Source organism: Sinohyriopsis cumingii, chromosome 15 (genome assembly GCF_028554795.1).
Source record: "Sinohyriopsis cumingii isolate HCF-2022 chromosome 15, ASM2855479v2, whole genome shotgun sequence".
Classification (NCBI taxonomy): Eukaryota; Metazoa; Mollusca; class Bivalvia; order Unionida; family Unionidae; genus Sinohyriopsis; species Sinohyriopsis cumingii.
In genome coordinates, this window is record NC_142975.1 from 43,756,268 (window position 1) to 43,775,246 (window position 18,979).

At 35.3% G+C, this 18,979-nt stretch overlaps 1 protein-coding gene across 2 annotated transcripts in view; it reads right to left on the reverse strand.

Annotated features, from left to right (window-relative positions):
• The window catches only part of LOC149781708 (5'-3' exoribonuclease 1-like), a 218,249-nt gene that overhangs the window by 80,946 nt on the left and 118,324 nt on the right, over positions 1–18,979 (reverse strand). For both annotated transcript variants that reach the window (XM_089935809.1, XM_089935808.1), the window contains exons 19-23: positions 17,842–17,931; positions 13,452–13,555; positions 9,417–9,554; positions 5,101–5,175; positions 3,610–3,697 (exon numbers count right to left, since the gene is read on the reverse strand). In XM_089935809.1, the coding sequence (XP_089791935.1) occupies positions 3,610–3,697; positions 5,101–5,175; positions 9,417–9,554; positions 13,452–13,555; positions 17,842–17,931 (495 nt within the window). The remainder of the gene's footprint in view (positions 1–3,609; positions 3,698–5,100; positions 5,176–9,416; positions 9,555–13,451; positions 13,556–17,841; positions 17,932–18,979) is intronic.

The window sequence follows — 18,979 nt, forward strand, 5'->3', positions numbered from 1 at the left end:
TAGCTCTATGGATGTGGGAATTTGTAAGAGGCCATTGATGGAGCAGAAGGAATTAGAGGCAGGAATACTACTTTGATCAAAGCATGGCAGGCTGGGTTTACAAAGTTAGATGGTGCTAGTGAGCTAGTGTCTTGAAACTTGCAAGATTGTGGTGGCATGGACAATAATGACTAAGCTGGGAAAGAGGGTTGTTAGGGACAGTGAATGAAGGTGGGGTCTGTTCAAGCTGGAATATGATGACCTCCAGACATTCACTAAGAGTGAATGTAAAAGTTTCAAGATGGGTATTGGGTGTGCAGAAATGGTGGTGGTGGTGGGTCATGTGACAGTGGCACAAGAGGAAGCTGGGACTGGCAATGGACCTATCTGGTACAAATCTGTAATACGTCCACAGGTCCAGTACTAGCAAGTGCAGGAGAATGGATCAACAAATGAGTTCCAGTTGTGTTGAGTATCTGTGACAGAGTTGGGACTGCGCCTGGCATGATTGGTTGCCAGATGCTTTCTGTGTTTTGGTCTGGGATTGGTTGTACTGGTCAGACAGATCACAGGTGGAAGATGAATAGGTTGAGGCTGCCTCAGAGCTTGAATCTGGACATGGCTGATTTTTGTTGCCCATGTCTGGTACCAACTATCATGAGTACGATTGCAGTAGTTAGCACCCGAGTCAGTAACAGAATGCACAGGACTGGTCCAGATGGGTTGCTGTACCATGATGGTATTGGCTTAGTCATGATGGGATGCTCTTGTTCTGTCACGCTGGACTGAGTATACTGGGAAATAGATCGTCATACTCAGTCATGGTACTCAAAGGCATAGGTTGAGGATATGCTAGCAAGAGAGTAAGCATCGGCTGTAACCAGCTGGTGTCCAGTGCCAAAGTAAGATACTGGTTATCACAGATACAAACACAGTAGCTAGTACTGGAGTCTGACTGTAGTAATGGGATGTCCCTGACTGACCCAGCTGTATCACTTACACCATGTCAGTATTGGCCCAGTAGACTGTACCATTGTGGGATTACCTAGGTCAAGTTGGGCCACAATGGCATGTCGGTATTGGTATTGCTTAAAGTTTTCCTTTTATCACTGGCACTGGCTGCAATGGAGTGCTATGTTTAAATCATTTGATTTCATTTCAACATGCTACAATCTTTCACTCTCTTCAATCAAAATAATCCAGCAGTAATCTTTTTGAATTTGCATGTTCATCCTGGCTATGCCAAACTAGTGTTAGAATGGCTATCCACTCTCAACATCTAAAACATTTCCCTATTTCATTTCCACATTTTCAGCAAAACATACATTAGAGCAGGATTTGTATCTTTTAATGTCCGGCTTGAAAATAAAGTGTTGAAAGTGAGAATGGGATTCTGTTCGAGATCATAATTTCTGAAGGTCAAACTATTCATACCATGCAAAAAACTGCAAAAGTAAATGCTTTCTGTACATATTTTAGCCTGCAGACTTATATTATCAGCACAACTTTATGAAAGGTTTAAACAGTTTCATGTTCAAAGGGATTGTAAAATGTACATCAGAAAGGCCCTGATGAGGCTAGTATTTAGGTGATAATTATTACCGAAAATGCAGATTATTCTTCTTAAAAGACCTCACAATGTTATGTGAGAACAGAAATATATATGCTTTTGTACACCATTTGTTCTAAGTCAGTTCATCTCTTTTGATTAAAAAAACAAAATATCCTTCATGCAGATACAGAATGTGTGCCAGCAAAAATCAAACTGAAGGACGTTTTGCACAAATATTCGTTCATTCTGAGCCAGCTTGTAATGAAATGAGGGATTCCTGCAAACCTGCACTTTACAAGCAATACTGTGTAATCTAAGAATTAAGGTACATGGTTGAGGAAAATGCAAGAATGATCTTATAACAAGGAATGTTCATTTACATAAAATGGTCAAGTACTGAGTTTAACTCTATGTACTACAGACCATCTGGCAGATGGGCAATTAAGATTGAGTTTAACAGTGTGTACTAAAGACCATCTGGCAAGCAACTAAGACATTGTTTAAATGTAGGTACTATATACCATCAGGCAGGCAATTTGGACGGTTTTACAGAATGTACTATATATAGATCACCAGGCAGGCAATTTGACTGAGTTTAACTGTATGTACTTTAGACCATCAGGCAGGCAATGAAGACTGAGTTTAACAGTATGTACTATAGATCATCAGGCAGGCAATTTGGGCTGAGTTTAATTGTATGTACTATAGACCATCAGGCAGGCAATTTGTACCGAGTTTAACTATATGTACTTTAGACCCTCAGGAAGGCAATGAAAGCTGAGTTTAACAGTATGTACTATAGATCATCAGGCAGGCAATTTGGGCTGAGTTTAACTGTATGTACTACAGACCATCAGGCAGGCAATTTGGACTGAGTTTAACTGTATGTACTATAGACCGTCAGGCAGGCAGGCAATTTGGACTGAGTTTAACAGTATGTAGACCACCAGGCAGGCAATTTGGATTCATTTTAACTGTATGTACTATAAACCATCAGGTAGGCAGGCAATTAAGATGGTGCTGGACCTACCAACCATAACAATACTTTCTCAGTAAAGCAGTTGATATTTTTCCATTTTCAGTAAGAAATAACACAATTTCTTGTGCTGCTATTGTTGTCCTGGAAAAGAGATATTTAAATAGTTCAGAAGTGAGATCTGGGGCTATAGTGGTGAAGGCAAACATTATGTTAAACCAAAAGTAGGTCAAGTACATTCTGACTAACACCTCCAGTACAGTTTCAGAAACTTCAGTTCTAAAACCCATGGAACTCCAAGGCTTTTGCTTATTCTTCCAACCTGATGTAATCTCTCAGTTGATTTTGAAGTTTACAAGGCAATATCTATCATCTCTCTCACATGAGACATAATTGTTTCCTTTACTACTTTTCCCCCAAAAATATGAATATTCCTTGTTATAATTATGTGCTGATAGTTTATAATTTGTAAGAGGTTTATTGACTTTTTCATCCTCATCGTGTTTTCATTAACTGGAAATCATTTCTAGAAAATGCAATATAAGCATGCTCTATACTGCAGGCAATCTGAATGAAAATTATGGGCAGTTTAAAGTATCTGAGGTACTCCTGCAAAGTTAGACTGCTTCTCCTATGAACTCTACTGAATCTAATATGAAACTCTGGTCCAGGTCAAACACATACAAGTCAGTATCCACATATATCATTTATCATCTGCTATGATCATATTTTTGTAATATTTGCTATTATCCCAAAAGTCCTTAACAAATCATCTGGGTTGGAAGGTCAGCAGTGCCAATTTGCCAAGTACTATAGACCATCAGGCAGGCAATTAAGATGGTGCTTATTAGCTCATTGTATGATGGAGACGACAATTCACATAAGCAATATTTATCTATCACGAAATGAGGAAAGAAATTTAGAAACATTGATGCAGTATACTTCCCAGGGGGATGTAAACTCAGAGGAGCTGGTCAAATGATGCAATGTCACCAATTCCTCTTCTTATATCCAAAGGGAGATGACTCATCTGACCAGCACCCTAGTAAGCAGATGACATTTTAGCACAACAGATACAACTTGACAGGTACATAAACATTACCTTAACTGTTGTTTGGAGAAGAAACGGAACCTCCATATTTCCAAACTGTTTCTCAAGGGTAATTTTTCCATGAGGACTGCACATATATCTGGAAAGAAATAACATCAAGTAAATATGAACATAAGTAAAGACTTCTTGTGAAATGTTGAAACTTTCAATAACCTGTAAAACAGCTGTGTAAAAATTTCACCAAGCTGACCAGTCCTAACACTAACCTCTTAATAATAATAATCCTGCCACAACAGTTACTGTAATAATGCCCTTCTGTAACTATAGTAATACCCTGCTAGAGATGTAGCAATGCATTGCTACAACTGTAATAATACCATAGTTACAACTGTTATAAAAATGCCCCTACTACAACTGTAATAATGCCCCTGCTACATCTGTACTAATAGTACCCCTACTACAACTGAAACAATAATCTCCTTGTTACAGCTGTAATCATAGTTCCCCCTGCTACAACTGTAATAAAGCCCCTGCTACAACTGTAATAATAATGTCCCTGCTATAACTGAAATAATAATGTCCCTGCTACAACTGAAATAATAATATCCCTGCTACAACTATAATAACAATGCTCCTGCTACAACCATAATACTGTTTTTTCTACAACTGTAATAAAGCCCCTGCTATAACTGTAATAATAATGTCCCTGCTACAACTGAAATAATAATGTCCCTACTACAAATGAAATAATAATATCCATGCTACAACTATAATAACAATGCTCCTGCTACAACCATAATACTGTTTTTTCTACAACTGTAATAATTATGTCCCTGCTACAACTCTAATAATAATAATGCCCGTGCTACGACTGTAATCATAATCTCCCTGTTACAACTGAGATAATAATGTCCCTGCTACAAATGAAATAATAATAACCCTGCTACAACTATAACAATAATGCTCCTGCTACAACAAAAATAGTGTTTCTGCTACAATTTGTAATAATAATGTCCCTAGTACAATTTGTAATAGTAATGCCCATGCCACAATTGTAATAATAATGCCCCTGCTACAACTGTTATAACAATGCCCCTGCATATGTGTGTGTGTGTGTGTTTTGGATTTTTAATGTAGCTTTGACAAATTTTCAGTCATATTGCTACACTGTCTACAGTGTGGCAGTTTATAGTAGTGTCTAGCACTGTGGCATCATTCCACAGATATGTAGCATCATGTTCCATCCAGTCACATTATCCTGACACCAGATCTACCAGTCCTAACACTAACCTCTTAAAGCTGAACACCTAGAGAGGCAGCTGTTAGTACCATTTTTGGTATGACTCAGCCGGGGATCCAACTCGTGACCTCACGAATCTGAGGTGGATGCTCTAAACACTATGCCACCAGAACGGTCCCCTGATACAATTCTAATAATGGCATCAGAAATATATCATAATATTTTAGTGTCAATACAATTTTCACAAAAATGAATCATACTATTGGGCACAGCTGAATCAAAGTCAATCCCCAACTACTCACTTGCGTCCTATCATGGGTAGACATCGAAGTACAGCAAATGTGGGTCCAACTTCAATGCCAAGTCTATCATGGTACCTGGAGTGAAAAGTAAAATGAAGGTACAAGGCCTTAAAAGATTGAAATTATTAAACATATTTAACAAATTTCATTTGATATGGGCACAAATATAAAATTCTTTTTATAACTTAAAAAACTAAATATTTTAAAAAAATAAAATCATACAACAGTGTAGGAAATTACTCACAGATTCCAATGCCATGAATACAACACCTACCAGTATGCCCTAAAAAGTCTTTGACAAAAGGTTTGACATTGTGTGGTGTTGTTACATGGCTGTAGTATCGATTAATATTACATGGATTTATATGCCTAAACAACACAATTTATTTGATATGAAGTTTTGTCTAGAGATAACATATCTACAAGCTACCAGGTCTCATACCTGTGTACAGTACACTTCCAAGTGAAAGTATCATATGGTCCACTACTCTCCCTTCTGACTACTACTTATGGCAGCACTCTCAATGCTGTATACTAGTTCTGGTCCAGTAATCTCAATTCTGAATACCACTTACGGTCCAGTACTCACAATGCTGTATACTACTTATGGTCCAGTACTCACAATATTGTATACTACTTACGGTCCAGTACTCACAATGCTGTATACTACTTCTGGTCCAGTAATCTCAATTCTGAATACCACTTATGGTCAAGTACTCACAATGCTGTATACTGCTTACAGTCTAGTATTCACAATGCTGTATACTACTTATGGTCCAGTACTCACAATGCTGTATAGTACTTATGGTCTAGTACTCACAATACTGTATACTACTTATGGTCTAGTGCTCACAATACTGTATACTACTTCTGGTCCAGTACTCACAATTATGTATACTACTTATGGTCCAGTACTCACAATACAATATACTACTTCTGGTCCAGTACTCACAATACTGTATACTACTTATGGTCTAGTACTCACAATGCTGTATACTACTTATGGTCTAGTAGTCACAATTCTGAATACTACTTATGGTCCAGTACTCACAATGCTGTATACTACTTATGGTCCAGTACTCACAATACAATATACTACTTCTGGTTCAGTACTCTCACATAGGTCTTGCTAGGATTTTAAAACTAGGAATCCAGGACTACTATTTTGGAAAAAACAGGAGTCTCACCAGCAAAAGTTCCAATCCCCTACCAGAAGCATATTGGGCATACCTGAAGTGGCTAAATTTCCAAATGAGCTGAACGAGTGGTTGCCACTGAGTTTAATTTTATAACTTCTTTACACCACTGATATATAACTCGTTTGTCCATTAGAGTCAGAGTGAATTGTGTCAGGCTAAGGAAACGTCTTACTCCATGCACTAAGCTAAGCATCACACATTGAGTTCCATGTGAAATATCAGTTCTAGCATGTTCTCCAGATATACTCTTACAATGACTACATGTACATCTGGGGGTCTTTCAACCACTGAATTTTCTCAGTGTAAATATTAGCACAGCTAAAATGATCATTTGATCAACACATTTTCCCACTCAGCAGATGGTTGAAGCAGGACTGGCAAGCCCTCGAATTTGCCGTCCGGCAAATGTGTGCGTATGGAGGACTCCTGTATATGTGATTTTCTGTGTCCCATGTACATATAAAAAATGCATCCATATATGCGTGATTAAGCGTTTCTGAGACCTCTGTCTCACTACACAATACTACTTATGGTCCAGTACTCTCAATGCTTTTTACTACGTATGGTCCAGTACTCTCAATACTGAATACTACTTATGGTCCTGTACTCTCAATACTGCATACTACTTATGGTCCAGTACTTTCAATTCTGAATAATAATTCTGGTCCAGTACTCTCAATTCTGAATACTACTTCTGGTCCAGTACTCTCAATGCTATATACTAATTATGGTCCTGTACTCTAAAATCTGAATACTAATTATGGTCCAGTACTCTCAATTTATAATGTATATACCACTTATGCCCTCTAATGACCAAGTAAATATCCAAGAATTTATGGCAAGTCCCCCCCCCCAAAAAGGGGGTCATGTTCTGTTTGTAATGTTTTATGTTCTGCAAGTGTTATACTCTGTGCCTTTGCCATATTACATACATCAGCACCTTTATTTAGCGTCTATATGTACTGCATTCTTCTATTACATAACTGGTTAGATTTCTTCATCTGTCATTTTCATCTTGTATTCAGTGTTAAAGTCAGTCTTTCGTTTTCTCTTGCAGATATGATAATGTGAATATTTACCCTTTAAAACAAGTTTTGATAAATAAGGGAAAGATATTAAAACTTGTCAGTTCCATTTTAATCATAATATTGGTAGGCATCCGGAATTTGTCGACTTCCAGATTCTCACCTAGCTTTGTGCAGTTTGCAAGATTGCTAAATCTAAACAAATGTCTGAACAAATTTATTTTCATGCATGTCTCCGATTTTTTATGTTAACTGTTAATAATATAACTGATGAGATTTCTTTGACAGGTGTGTTCGGAAATAAAGACACTCATCCCTAATGATTAACCACCAGGAGGATTTTGTTCAAAGTATCATCTACTGAAAATGTAACACACCACAAGCAGTGTTTATGATCCATTGATTCTGTGATAATTACAGCAGACTGATCCAGATATAATATACAGAAAACAATTCAATGGATACAAATCTCTGAAGTCAGATTGTCAGATATTTTGATGCATGTTTCTGATTTCAATGTGACTAGATAATAACTGTTAAATAAATAGATCAAATAAGTGTTCACAAATCAATCATTCAGTTGCAATTGTCAATCATTACAAACAGTACAGTTTTCATTTTTGTTGATGTAGTTGATGAATCTGGATCTTCTCTAGGCAAGAAAAGAATTTCCTTAAAACACAAAATATTGTATCTCTTTTTTAACACTCATATTGAAATATTATGTTTGGGCCAATCTCATATTTTCCAAGTGCATGTTCAGTTTTTCAGCTTGCCTTGGGCAAACTTTTATAAAACTTGTAAATTCCTGATTAGGCAAAATAAACATAAGTGTACTGGGCAAACTAGCTCAATTACATGCCCAAAACACTTTTGGAGTTTTCTTTTTTTCTTTTAATGCGTTTGGGTGGGGGGAGTGCTAGGGTCAGCAATGAAAAACTGGGACAGTTGGCTGACCAGAAACAAATATTTTTGTTTAGGCTTTACAATTACTAAGTGACAGAGTACTGAATACACCTTACTATTACTAAAAGACAGCACTGAGTACAGATAAATTAATAAATGACATAGTACTTAGTATAGATTACCATTACTAAATGACAGAGTACTGAGGCTGAGTACTGAATACCACTGCTAAATGAACAGATTACCACTGCTAACGGAGTACTGAGCACATATTACCATTACTGAATGACAAAGTACTGAGTACATATTACTATTATTAAAAGAGTATGGAGTATAGATTACCATTATTAAATGAGACAGTACTGAGTACTGATTATCATTGCTAAATTCAATTTTCCAGCTTGCACTAGACAAGCTGACTTTTATAAAAAATATTACATTCCTTATTGGGCTAAATAAACATGTGTACTGGGCAAAACTGTCTCAATTAGAAGCTCAAATCAATTTTTGGAATTGTCTTTTCAATTTTTTTATTTGTAATGATGGGGTGTGTGTGTGTGCGTGTGTGCCAGTGTCAGCAATGAAAAACTGGGACGGTTGGCCAACCAGAAAAGCACATCTCTATTTTGGCTTTACCATTACTAAATGACAGATTACTGAGTACAGTATATCGATACTAAAATGACAGTACTGAGTACATATTACCATTACTAAAAGACAGTACTGAGCACATATTACCATTACTAAAAGACAGTACTGAGTACAGATTACCATTGCTAAATGACAGTATTGAGTACAGCTTACCATTACTAAATGACAGCACTGAATACAGATTACCATTGCTAAATGACAGTATAGAGTATCAATTACCATTGCTAAATGACAGCACTGAGTACCAATTACCATTACTAAATGACAGTACTGAGTACAGATTACCACTGCTAAATGACAGCACTGAGTACCAATTATCATTACTAAATGACAGTACTGAGTACAGATTACCACTGCTAAATGACAGTATTGAGTACCAATTACCATTGCTTAATGACAGTATTGAGTACAAATTACCATTGCTAAATGACAGTACTTAAAACGATAATGATGGACATGTTGTTGATGGTGCTGCTATGGCTAATGATGATATCATGGCAATTTTTTAATAAAAATGTTTTATCAGAAAAAGTACCTTTCAGATAAGCTTGCAACTTCTCTATTCCACAATGCATTCTCATTCTCAGACATCTTGGATTCTTTAATTTCAATCCTTGAATTGGATTTGGGTGATTTACCAGACTTCCCATGACTGGATTCCATAAGAGAATACCTGAAATCATTTAATCATCTAAGTACATAATCTTAATCACATTATGTTCACCATAATAAACATCAAATATCATGACAAGAGTTCCAAGTAAAAGTTTCTCATCTGTAGGCAGTACTGTGATGTACCCAACTGACCATTTCTCTCATTCCTATATTTGTGTGATACAGTTTGCCCATGTGAGAAAGGTCTATACCAAGGGACTACACTCACTTACAGTGTAGATGACTAGAACAAGTGAAATCTATTTTGGTTGTTAATATATATGTGTGATATAGTTTACCCATTTGAGAATGGTATATTAGATAAACCTATCCCATGAGTGCACTCACTGACACTGTAGACAACATCTGCAATGCTTCTTTCATGCTTAGTCCTGAACTTTTACCAGACTGAAAATAGTAATTCTTGGTTACAAACAAAAATATTTGTTGTCAGCTAAACCTTTTTTGACTTTCTAATAAAATAACATTTTTAGAAAATACTCTGTATAAATTTATATCTATTCCAGTGAAGTGCAATCCATTTACAACATTATTTCCAAGTGATAAATGAGAGAAAAATCATTCATCAAAGACTCATCCAGTCTACAAATTTTGACCCTCAGGTGGGTTTTTCCCATTCACACCTAAGCATATTCTGACTCTCAGGTGGGCTTTTCCCATTTCATACTGGTGCATATTTTGACCCTCCGGTGGGCTTTCCCCATTTCACCTCACCCCCTCAGGTGGGCTTTTCCCATTTCACACCTCTGCATATTCTGGCCCTCAGGTAGGCTTTCCTCATTTCACATCTGTGCATCTACTCTAACAATGCTCAGTGTTTCACCAGGCAAATACAAAAATACTGTGACATAACACTTAGCACTCTCATAAAGTACTGTGAAGTACTTAGCATCATGTAAAAAAACAGACAATGCCATAAACTACTGCACATGAATTAGCATTATATAATATAATAAAGTATTGCGAATCAGTGTTAGCATTTTGTGACAAAAAATGGCAAAGTACTGTAAAATAGCACTATGTAACAAACAGAATATGTCATAAAGTACTTAGAATATGCAACAATGTTATGTTTTTGCTGTTGTTGTTGTTCTGGGTTTAATGCCATTTTTCAGCATATCATAGGTGGCTATACATGATGGCCAGTAATATTGTTTGAGGAAGGACCTGGGAAAATCCTGGTAAGAAGCACCGACCCATGAGAGACTACTGGTAAGCTTTCTCACATACCAACATGGCTGCCACATTCGAAATCTGATGGGCAATACTTTGATTCAGAACCCATTAGAATTCATGAGAAATCTTTTAGCAAGAACTCAACTTTGATATGACCATCCATTTAAGAGTGGTAGCGATAACTAGATTTTCAATATGGCTGTCATGGTGGCCATATTGTATGTCAGATCGGCACCATTTTCACTTAAGGCCAACTGGACATCAGTGCAAATCTTTCAGTGAAAATCCCAAGCTGATATAACCATCCATTCAGGTGGAGTAACAACAACAAGATTTTGAAGATAGCTGCCATGGTGGCCATATTGGATGTCAGATCAGCGCCATTTTCATTGAGAACAAATAAACGTCAAAGGTTTTTCAGTGAAAACTCAATGTTGACATGACCGTCCATCCAGGAGGAGTAGCGATAACAAGATTCTCAAGATGGCCACTGTGGCAGCCATAATGGATGTGAAAATAACACCATTTTCATGTAGAATCAACTAGACCAAAGGATGAATGTGTTAAGGTAAATCCTTCAAATGGTTAGGTGGAGTAGCAATAACAAACTAGAGCTAATGGATACAGAGAAACAACAAACCATCCCAAAAGATAGTCTATTGTGTTTGAAGCTTGAATCCAAACAGAAAATACATGGTTTTCAAATCAGACATTTTGTTATCTATGATTTTTTTTCTATTATTGTGACTTCATTTACTTTTAGTACTAATTTTCTTATATATGGTTGTTCAAACCACCCTGTAAGTGCCACAATGAATGAATAATAATCTGTACAAACTGTCCTGTACGAACTCCAATAAATAATTATCAATCTGAATGGACAATCTATGAATTTAAGCACCAATCTAACTATATACTTGAGTGTGAAGTATTGAAATTTTCATTTATTTCACTCATTTATTTTCACATGTGAAAAATATAAGCTTAAAATTTCACATGTCAAAATGTATACCTTGCCCATTTTTTCTGGCATTTTAAAGTCAATAACGTGTTAAAAGTACCATTAAAACCAGCAAAAACAAAGCCTCCAAAACATGTGAAATTACAAGATATCCCATCATGCACTATGATGCTTGTCTGTGCGAACCCACAAATGTTGTATTGATAGCAACAAAGATGAGCATTTTGTGAGCTTGAGCAATGCACGGAAACTGCACTAGTTTTCATCCATGGAAATTATTTTTGGCAGAATATATTTTCACTCACCACCATATGCTTCTCTATGGATTAAGATCCCCTATACTACCTTGTCAACAATGTTATAAAGCCAAAGTAATGTCCCCTGTACTACCTTGTCAACAATGTTAAAAACCCAGTGTACCGTCTCCTGTGCTACTTTGACAAAAATGTTAAAAACCCAGATTAATGTTCACTGTACTACATTGATAACAATGTTAAAAACTCAGATTAATGTTCACTGTACTACCTTGACAACAATGTTAAAAACCCACATTAATGTTCACTGTACTACCTTGACAACAATGTTAAAAACCCACATTAATGTTCCCTGTACTACCTTGACAACAATGTTAAAAACCCACATTAATGTTCCCTGTACTACCTTGACAACAATGTTAAAAACCCAGATTAATGTTCACTGTACTACCTTGACAACAATGTTAAAAACCCACATTAATGTTCCCTGTACAACATTGACATCAATGTTAAAAACCCAGATTAATGTTCCCTGTACTACCTTGACAACAATGTTAAAAACCCAGATTAATGTCCACTGCACTACCTTGACAACAATGTTAAAAACCCACATTAATGTTCCCTGTACTACCTCGACAACAATGTTAAAAACCCAGATTAATGTTCACTGTACTACCTTGACAACAATGTTAAAAACCCAGATTAATGTTCCCTGTACTACCTTGACAACAATGTTAAAACCCAGATTAATGTTCGCTGTACTACCTTGACAATAATGTTAAAAACCAAGAGTAATGTTCCCTGTACTACCTTGACAACAATGTTAAAACCCCAGAGCAATGTCCCCTGTACTACCTTGTCAACAATGTTAAAAACCAGACTAATGTCCATTGTACTACCTAGTCAAACATGTTCAAAACTCAGTGTACTGCACTGCTCAGACTTGCTCTGTCATCAGATAGGACAAAATGGTTTGCGCAATGTCCAAAATCTAATTTATTGCAATAAATGAGGATATCCCAATGAAATTGTTCTCTCAAACTGCTGATATTTTTGGATCAGTCCATGAGTATGACTGAAACTATAGAAAACTGCAAAAAGGGTGAGTGTTTAAAAGTGAGTTTATCCTAAAAGCTTCAGTATATAATAAAAAGAAACTGTTTTCTGTCATAACCAGTAGATACCATCTTCTGGTATAAAAATTATTACATTTTAGTTCATGGCTTTACCACTCATTAAAATAACACATTATAGGTACCACATGATGAAATATATCCAATACTAGGTAAAACACTTTTTATACACAGCAAGCATTCTATAGAACCTGGTGGTTCACCTGCATCAATGTTAATGGATTTCCTGCATATTTGACTTAAAAATCTGAACAGTAATTCCATCATTGTTGCTAGCACTAGAAAACTGGTGCATATTTTCAGTATGTAAACACAGGCTTGATAATAAACGAATCGGCAGTAGAACTGTTAGAAATTTTAAACAAACTTACTTAACGAGATCATCTGAGATGGCGACAACTTTGGCTTCATATAGATGTGGCCAACCCACAAAGATAACCTTCCCAAGATATTCCTTGGCTACCAGATTGAGCTCCTGTTGATGCAGATAAGATGAATGCATTTTAAAAGTAACACTCTAAAAACATAACAATAAGGAACTGTACAAAAATCTTAAGGGAGGAAAACCTTTCCATATAAATGATGACATAAAGTATGACAAGATAAAAGATAAACACATAAAGATTATACATTTCTAAAAATGTAATGAAAAGAAAAAAGGTAGAAAATAAAATTTCCTAAAATAATGAGTAAACAAAAATGAAAATGAATGCCTGAAAAATATGACATATAAAAAGATGTGATAGAAGGTTGAGATATTGTGCACTTTCTAGACTAATTCAAATAACTATGAAAAACTGAAATAAGTTGAACTGGTTTTTCTTTCATTTCATGAAGAAAAGAAAAAAATCAAATTTAAAGACCTGATATAAACAAACATATGTATGCATGTTTGGACTGTTGTGTTTTGTTTAAAAAATGATGCTTTTCAATTGGATTCATTTGTGGCCCTAAAACAATGGACAAAAACTCATTTAATTCCAATGTATAACCAACTATGTATAGTGAAATAATACCAAAATCCTTAGCTAATGTAAAAACAACCCAATTAATGCTTTATTTACTAAACCATGGAAAAGAATCACAAATTATACCATGGAAAAGTAGTGTCTATACAGGATTTTGTAGCTCTATGTTACTTTCATGTACTGTGACTGAAATTTCATTCAGTACTGTACTTGTGGAAATTATACATGATCTAAGTAAGCATTCAGCTAACCAAAATAACTGCTCCAATGTGCTCAAAAAATCAACCTGAATTAGTCTAAAGTACACTATCATTAGCACTTACTAAAGTAGAGAAAATGAGTTTTGCCTGACCAGACAATACCAGTTTCTGAAAGTACAATGAATGAATTAACAAATATTAAAATGTAAAAAAAGTTAGGCTCTTTCTTTTACAATTTACCTCTAAGTCCAGGAAATGAAAATGACTAAGGAGAGCTAGCAGTCTTTTGAGAAGTACATATCTGAAGTAAGGCCAGCTGTATACTCTTAAAACCCAAATTACACTGATCAATCATTCACCAGAGTAAAGGGAATTTAAAATTATGTTAACAATACCAAAGATGTACAAGGTCTGTTTTAAATAACCAGGACAAACAATGAGGAAAACCTGGGGGATTCTATCAAACCCAGTACAAAGTGCAAAACTGTAGAGTGTAACCTATATGACCACATGGCTCCATTCCATTAAGGTACAGTTGTACTTCATGCTTAAGGTAGTGCTATAAGGCTCTATCTACTTCCTGTTTAAGGTAGAGTTATACAGGCTCTATCTACTTTCTGTTTAAGGTAAAGTTGTACAGGCTCTATCTACTTCCTGTTTAAGGTAGAGTTATACAGGCTCTATCTACTTTCTGTTTAAGGTAAAGTTGTACAGGTTCTATCTACTTCCTGTTTAAGGTAAAGTTCTACAGGTCATTTCTATTTCCTGCTTAAGGTACAGGATGTATCTACTTCATGCTTAATGTGGAGTTGGGCATGCTCTATCTACTTCCTGTTTAAGGCACTGTTCTGGCTGTATCTACTTCTGGCATGATGTAGAACTGTACTGGCCTTATCTACTGCCTCCTTAAGGAAAAGTTGTACAGGCTCTACTAACTTCCTGCTTTGAGCTACACAGGCTCTACTTCTGCTTAAGGTTATGTATCTACTTCCTGCTTAAGGTAGCATTGTACAGGCTCAATCTAATTTCAGCTTAAGGTTAAATTGCATAGGCCCTGTACAATGTCTTGTACCAAGCCCCATAAAAAGACAGCTTTACCACTTTTCATCTTTGCTGTTTTCTTTGTTATACCCTTTGAAATAATAATAATGACAGAGCGTGCGATGTACCTATTCTACTTCTAAAGTTACTCAATACTTGGGAATTTACAAATTTCGCAGATTCATCATTTCTACCATTCGTTAAACACCAATAAAAAGATGTGAAGTAATGCTTAGGTTAGTAAAAATTTCACAGATATATTATCTCTATCACGTATTAAACACCAATAAATGGAATTAATACTTGGGTTAGATCAAACTTCATATGTCATCTTTACCATAAATTATACACCATCAACTGAACTGGAATGGAGTAAATGATCACAGAAACCGATTTTCAATTTATTCAACTTGATAAACAGCACCACCATTGCTATATTAAACCAATTTGTTCCGTCATATCAGACATATCTGAACAATTTTATGTAATTATGCAGAATGTGACTTCTATATTACATGTACATATGCTTTGAGGAAATTCAAGACTGAATTTATGTTTCTCCTGGAGCACAATAACCTCTTGTGTAGCTACAGCATGTCTGGTGAAAGAATCTATTGTATCATCCATGTATGTCAAATGATTATGACTGAACAATGACATCAAGATTGCTTGTATATGAAAATGTAATGTATGCCAAATGGTTGTATCCATTATCTTGTAAATGAAAATGTAAAGTTTGCCAAATGGTTGTATCAATTATTTTTATATGAAAAAGTAACGTATGCCAAATGGTTGTATCAAAAATCTTGTATGTGAAAATGTAATATATGCCAAATGGTTGTATCAATTATCATTTATATGAAAATGTAATATATGCCAAATGGTTGTATCAAAAATCTTATATATGAAAATGTAATATATGCCAAATGGTTGTATCAATTATCATTTATATGAAAATGTAATGTATGCCAAATGGTTGTATCAATTATCTTGTATATGAAAAAGTAATGTATGCCAAATGGTTGTATCAATGATCAATTATATGAAAATGTAATGTATGCCAAATGGTTGTATCAATTATCAATTATATGAAAATGTAATGTATGCCAAATGGTTGTATCAATTATCTTGTAAATGAAAATGTAATGTATGCCTAATGGTTGTATACAAAATCTTGACTATGACAATGTAAAGTATGCCAATTGGTTGTATCAATAATGATGAATATGTCCATTCAAAAACTGAAAAAGCAGTGAATGTTTGAACTTAGCTGTCACAAGAAATTACAAAGGAAATGAAGACTCTCAACAATCAGACACTTCTTTAAAAGTATAACACACTGTCAGCATTACTTTCAAATGTGTTTACCTTGATCATTCAAATTTACAACAAAATAGTACAGAATACAAGACTTGCTGGTACATTATAAAATGGTAGAAAATAAAAGATGTTGACCTTGATATGTGTGTGGATGCTTTATTGCCATAACAATCTGTGCTATGTTGCTTTGTTTTCACAGCATCTACAGGGAACTGGAGAAAAAGTTTTAAATAATATTTCACAGCTGACAGCCCGTATTGATTATGCTGCACAGCTTTAAGTCACCATTTCATTTTTACTTTACTTGCTCTGATGCCCTTTTCCATATTGAAATAAGTTCAAGCACAATCAAGTGGTTGCATTTTCCAAACTCCTTTGACATGGCTACCATTGTTCTTTAACCACCTGAAATGGTCCACAAAATCAAAGCTGTGCAGAAACAAATTGGTAATTTCAGTATTTCTTGGAAGTCATGTGCACATTATACATACAAAAAAGTTTTACCCAATCCTTATATTCTGCATGATTATATATGCACCGATTCGAAACATTTGTATAAAACTGGCAATTTTAGTGAGATTTTCACAATCATGCATCCTAGCTGCAACCCTATTACTGGTTAAAAAAATGATAGTGTATTCACAAAACCCTTTACAATTATTATACCCATGTCCCATATCAAATTTCCATGTACTTAAAAAATTGTTTCAGATTTTAAAGACCCAATCCAACCCCTAGCCATGGCATCACCAAACATACATAGACCATCCTCAATCATATCCCAAAGTTCCAAGTCTGTAGTGTTAATACTGTACAAGACACATTACGTTACAAAACAGACATATGGATAGACAGAAGTACAGACAGGAAGAACTACAAAAACCCCACCTATTATCATCAAATAACAACTGTTATGGAACATTTTCTCTCATTTGTAAACTATGCTTAGATAGGCATCACTGTACATGATCTGCAAAATCTTTACCACAAAACTTTAACATACAATCTTAATGTTGCTGAATCCACCATCACCACTGCAAGAAAAACTGAAACTTAAGTCTGGTAGTTTGCTAACGCAAGCGACTTGCTATTTGCTAATATAAGTGCCATACTCTTTGCTAATGTAAGTGACTTGCTATTTGCAAATATGTGACTTGCTATTTGCTAATATGTGACTTGTTCTTTGATAATGTGAGAAAGCAGGAATAAATAATAAACAATGATGGTCTTACCATTTCAGTCTCATCATGAATCTGAATCATCATGTTGAAACCGCGACTGTTCATTTGGAAGACTTTCACTCCTTCCTTTTTCAACTCAGCCTGCAAACAAGACACAGTCTCTTCATAGAGCATTTATATTTGTTAGAGAAATCCATTCATTAAACAGGCCAACTAATGTAATCAATCACAACCTGCTTGCAGCTTACAGCAAACTCAATTCTTTTTAAAGTTTCAGAAATTTCATTTTTGATAAATAAGTACTGGCAAATCTATCAAACAAAGGCACAAATTCTGCATTGCTAAATGAAGTTGCAAGGCGACATTACTTGAATGTTATGATAAAGTGTGGCATGTGAACTTTGCTAGTTGTTGTGTTGCAGGTAATAAATAAGGACATATAAAGATATCTAATTTTTACTAACATCAACTTTATTACCATTATTACCATATTAGTCCAATCTTGATTTCACCTAAAAGAAAAAGATGTGTTGGCTCAAAGGTTAGCATACCAGATTTGAGTATGACTAAAAGGGTGCAAGTTCAAATCCTACCATCAGATCAGGTTGGGTTAGCAATCATGGAGTATCTTTGGCCAAGGCAGTTCACTCTGATTGCCCTGGTACTAAATAACCTACTTGTAACAAGAATATCTTGAAAGGACTCATGTTCTACTGGCTGAAAAGAATTTCTAGGAATTCAAGAAAATTTAAAATAATAAGATTTTCAAGTCAGCTTCTGTAGTGGACATACTGGATGTCAGATTGGCACTATATTTATTAGAACCATCAAGACATCACAATATGTCTTCTCGTGGAAACCCCATGATGACGCGACTTTCCAATTTCAGCATTGCAAACAAAATTTACAGAATGGCTGCCATGGTAGACATACTGAATACAATACTGGCACCATTTCTATTTAGGACCAACTAGACAATATAAAAGGTTTTTTAGTAAAAGAGCATTACTGATATAACTAGTGATAACAAGATTTTTGAGATGGACGTTGTTCTGGCCATATGGAAGTCAGTTTCATTTAAGACCAAGAAGACATTATAATAAAGTCTTTCAATTAAAAGCTCAAGCTGATATGGCAATTCATTCAGGAGTAGCGATAAGAAAATTTTCAAGTAGGTCATCATGGCAGC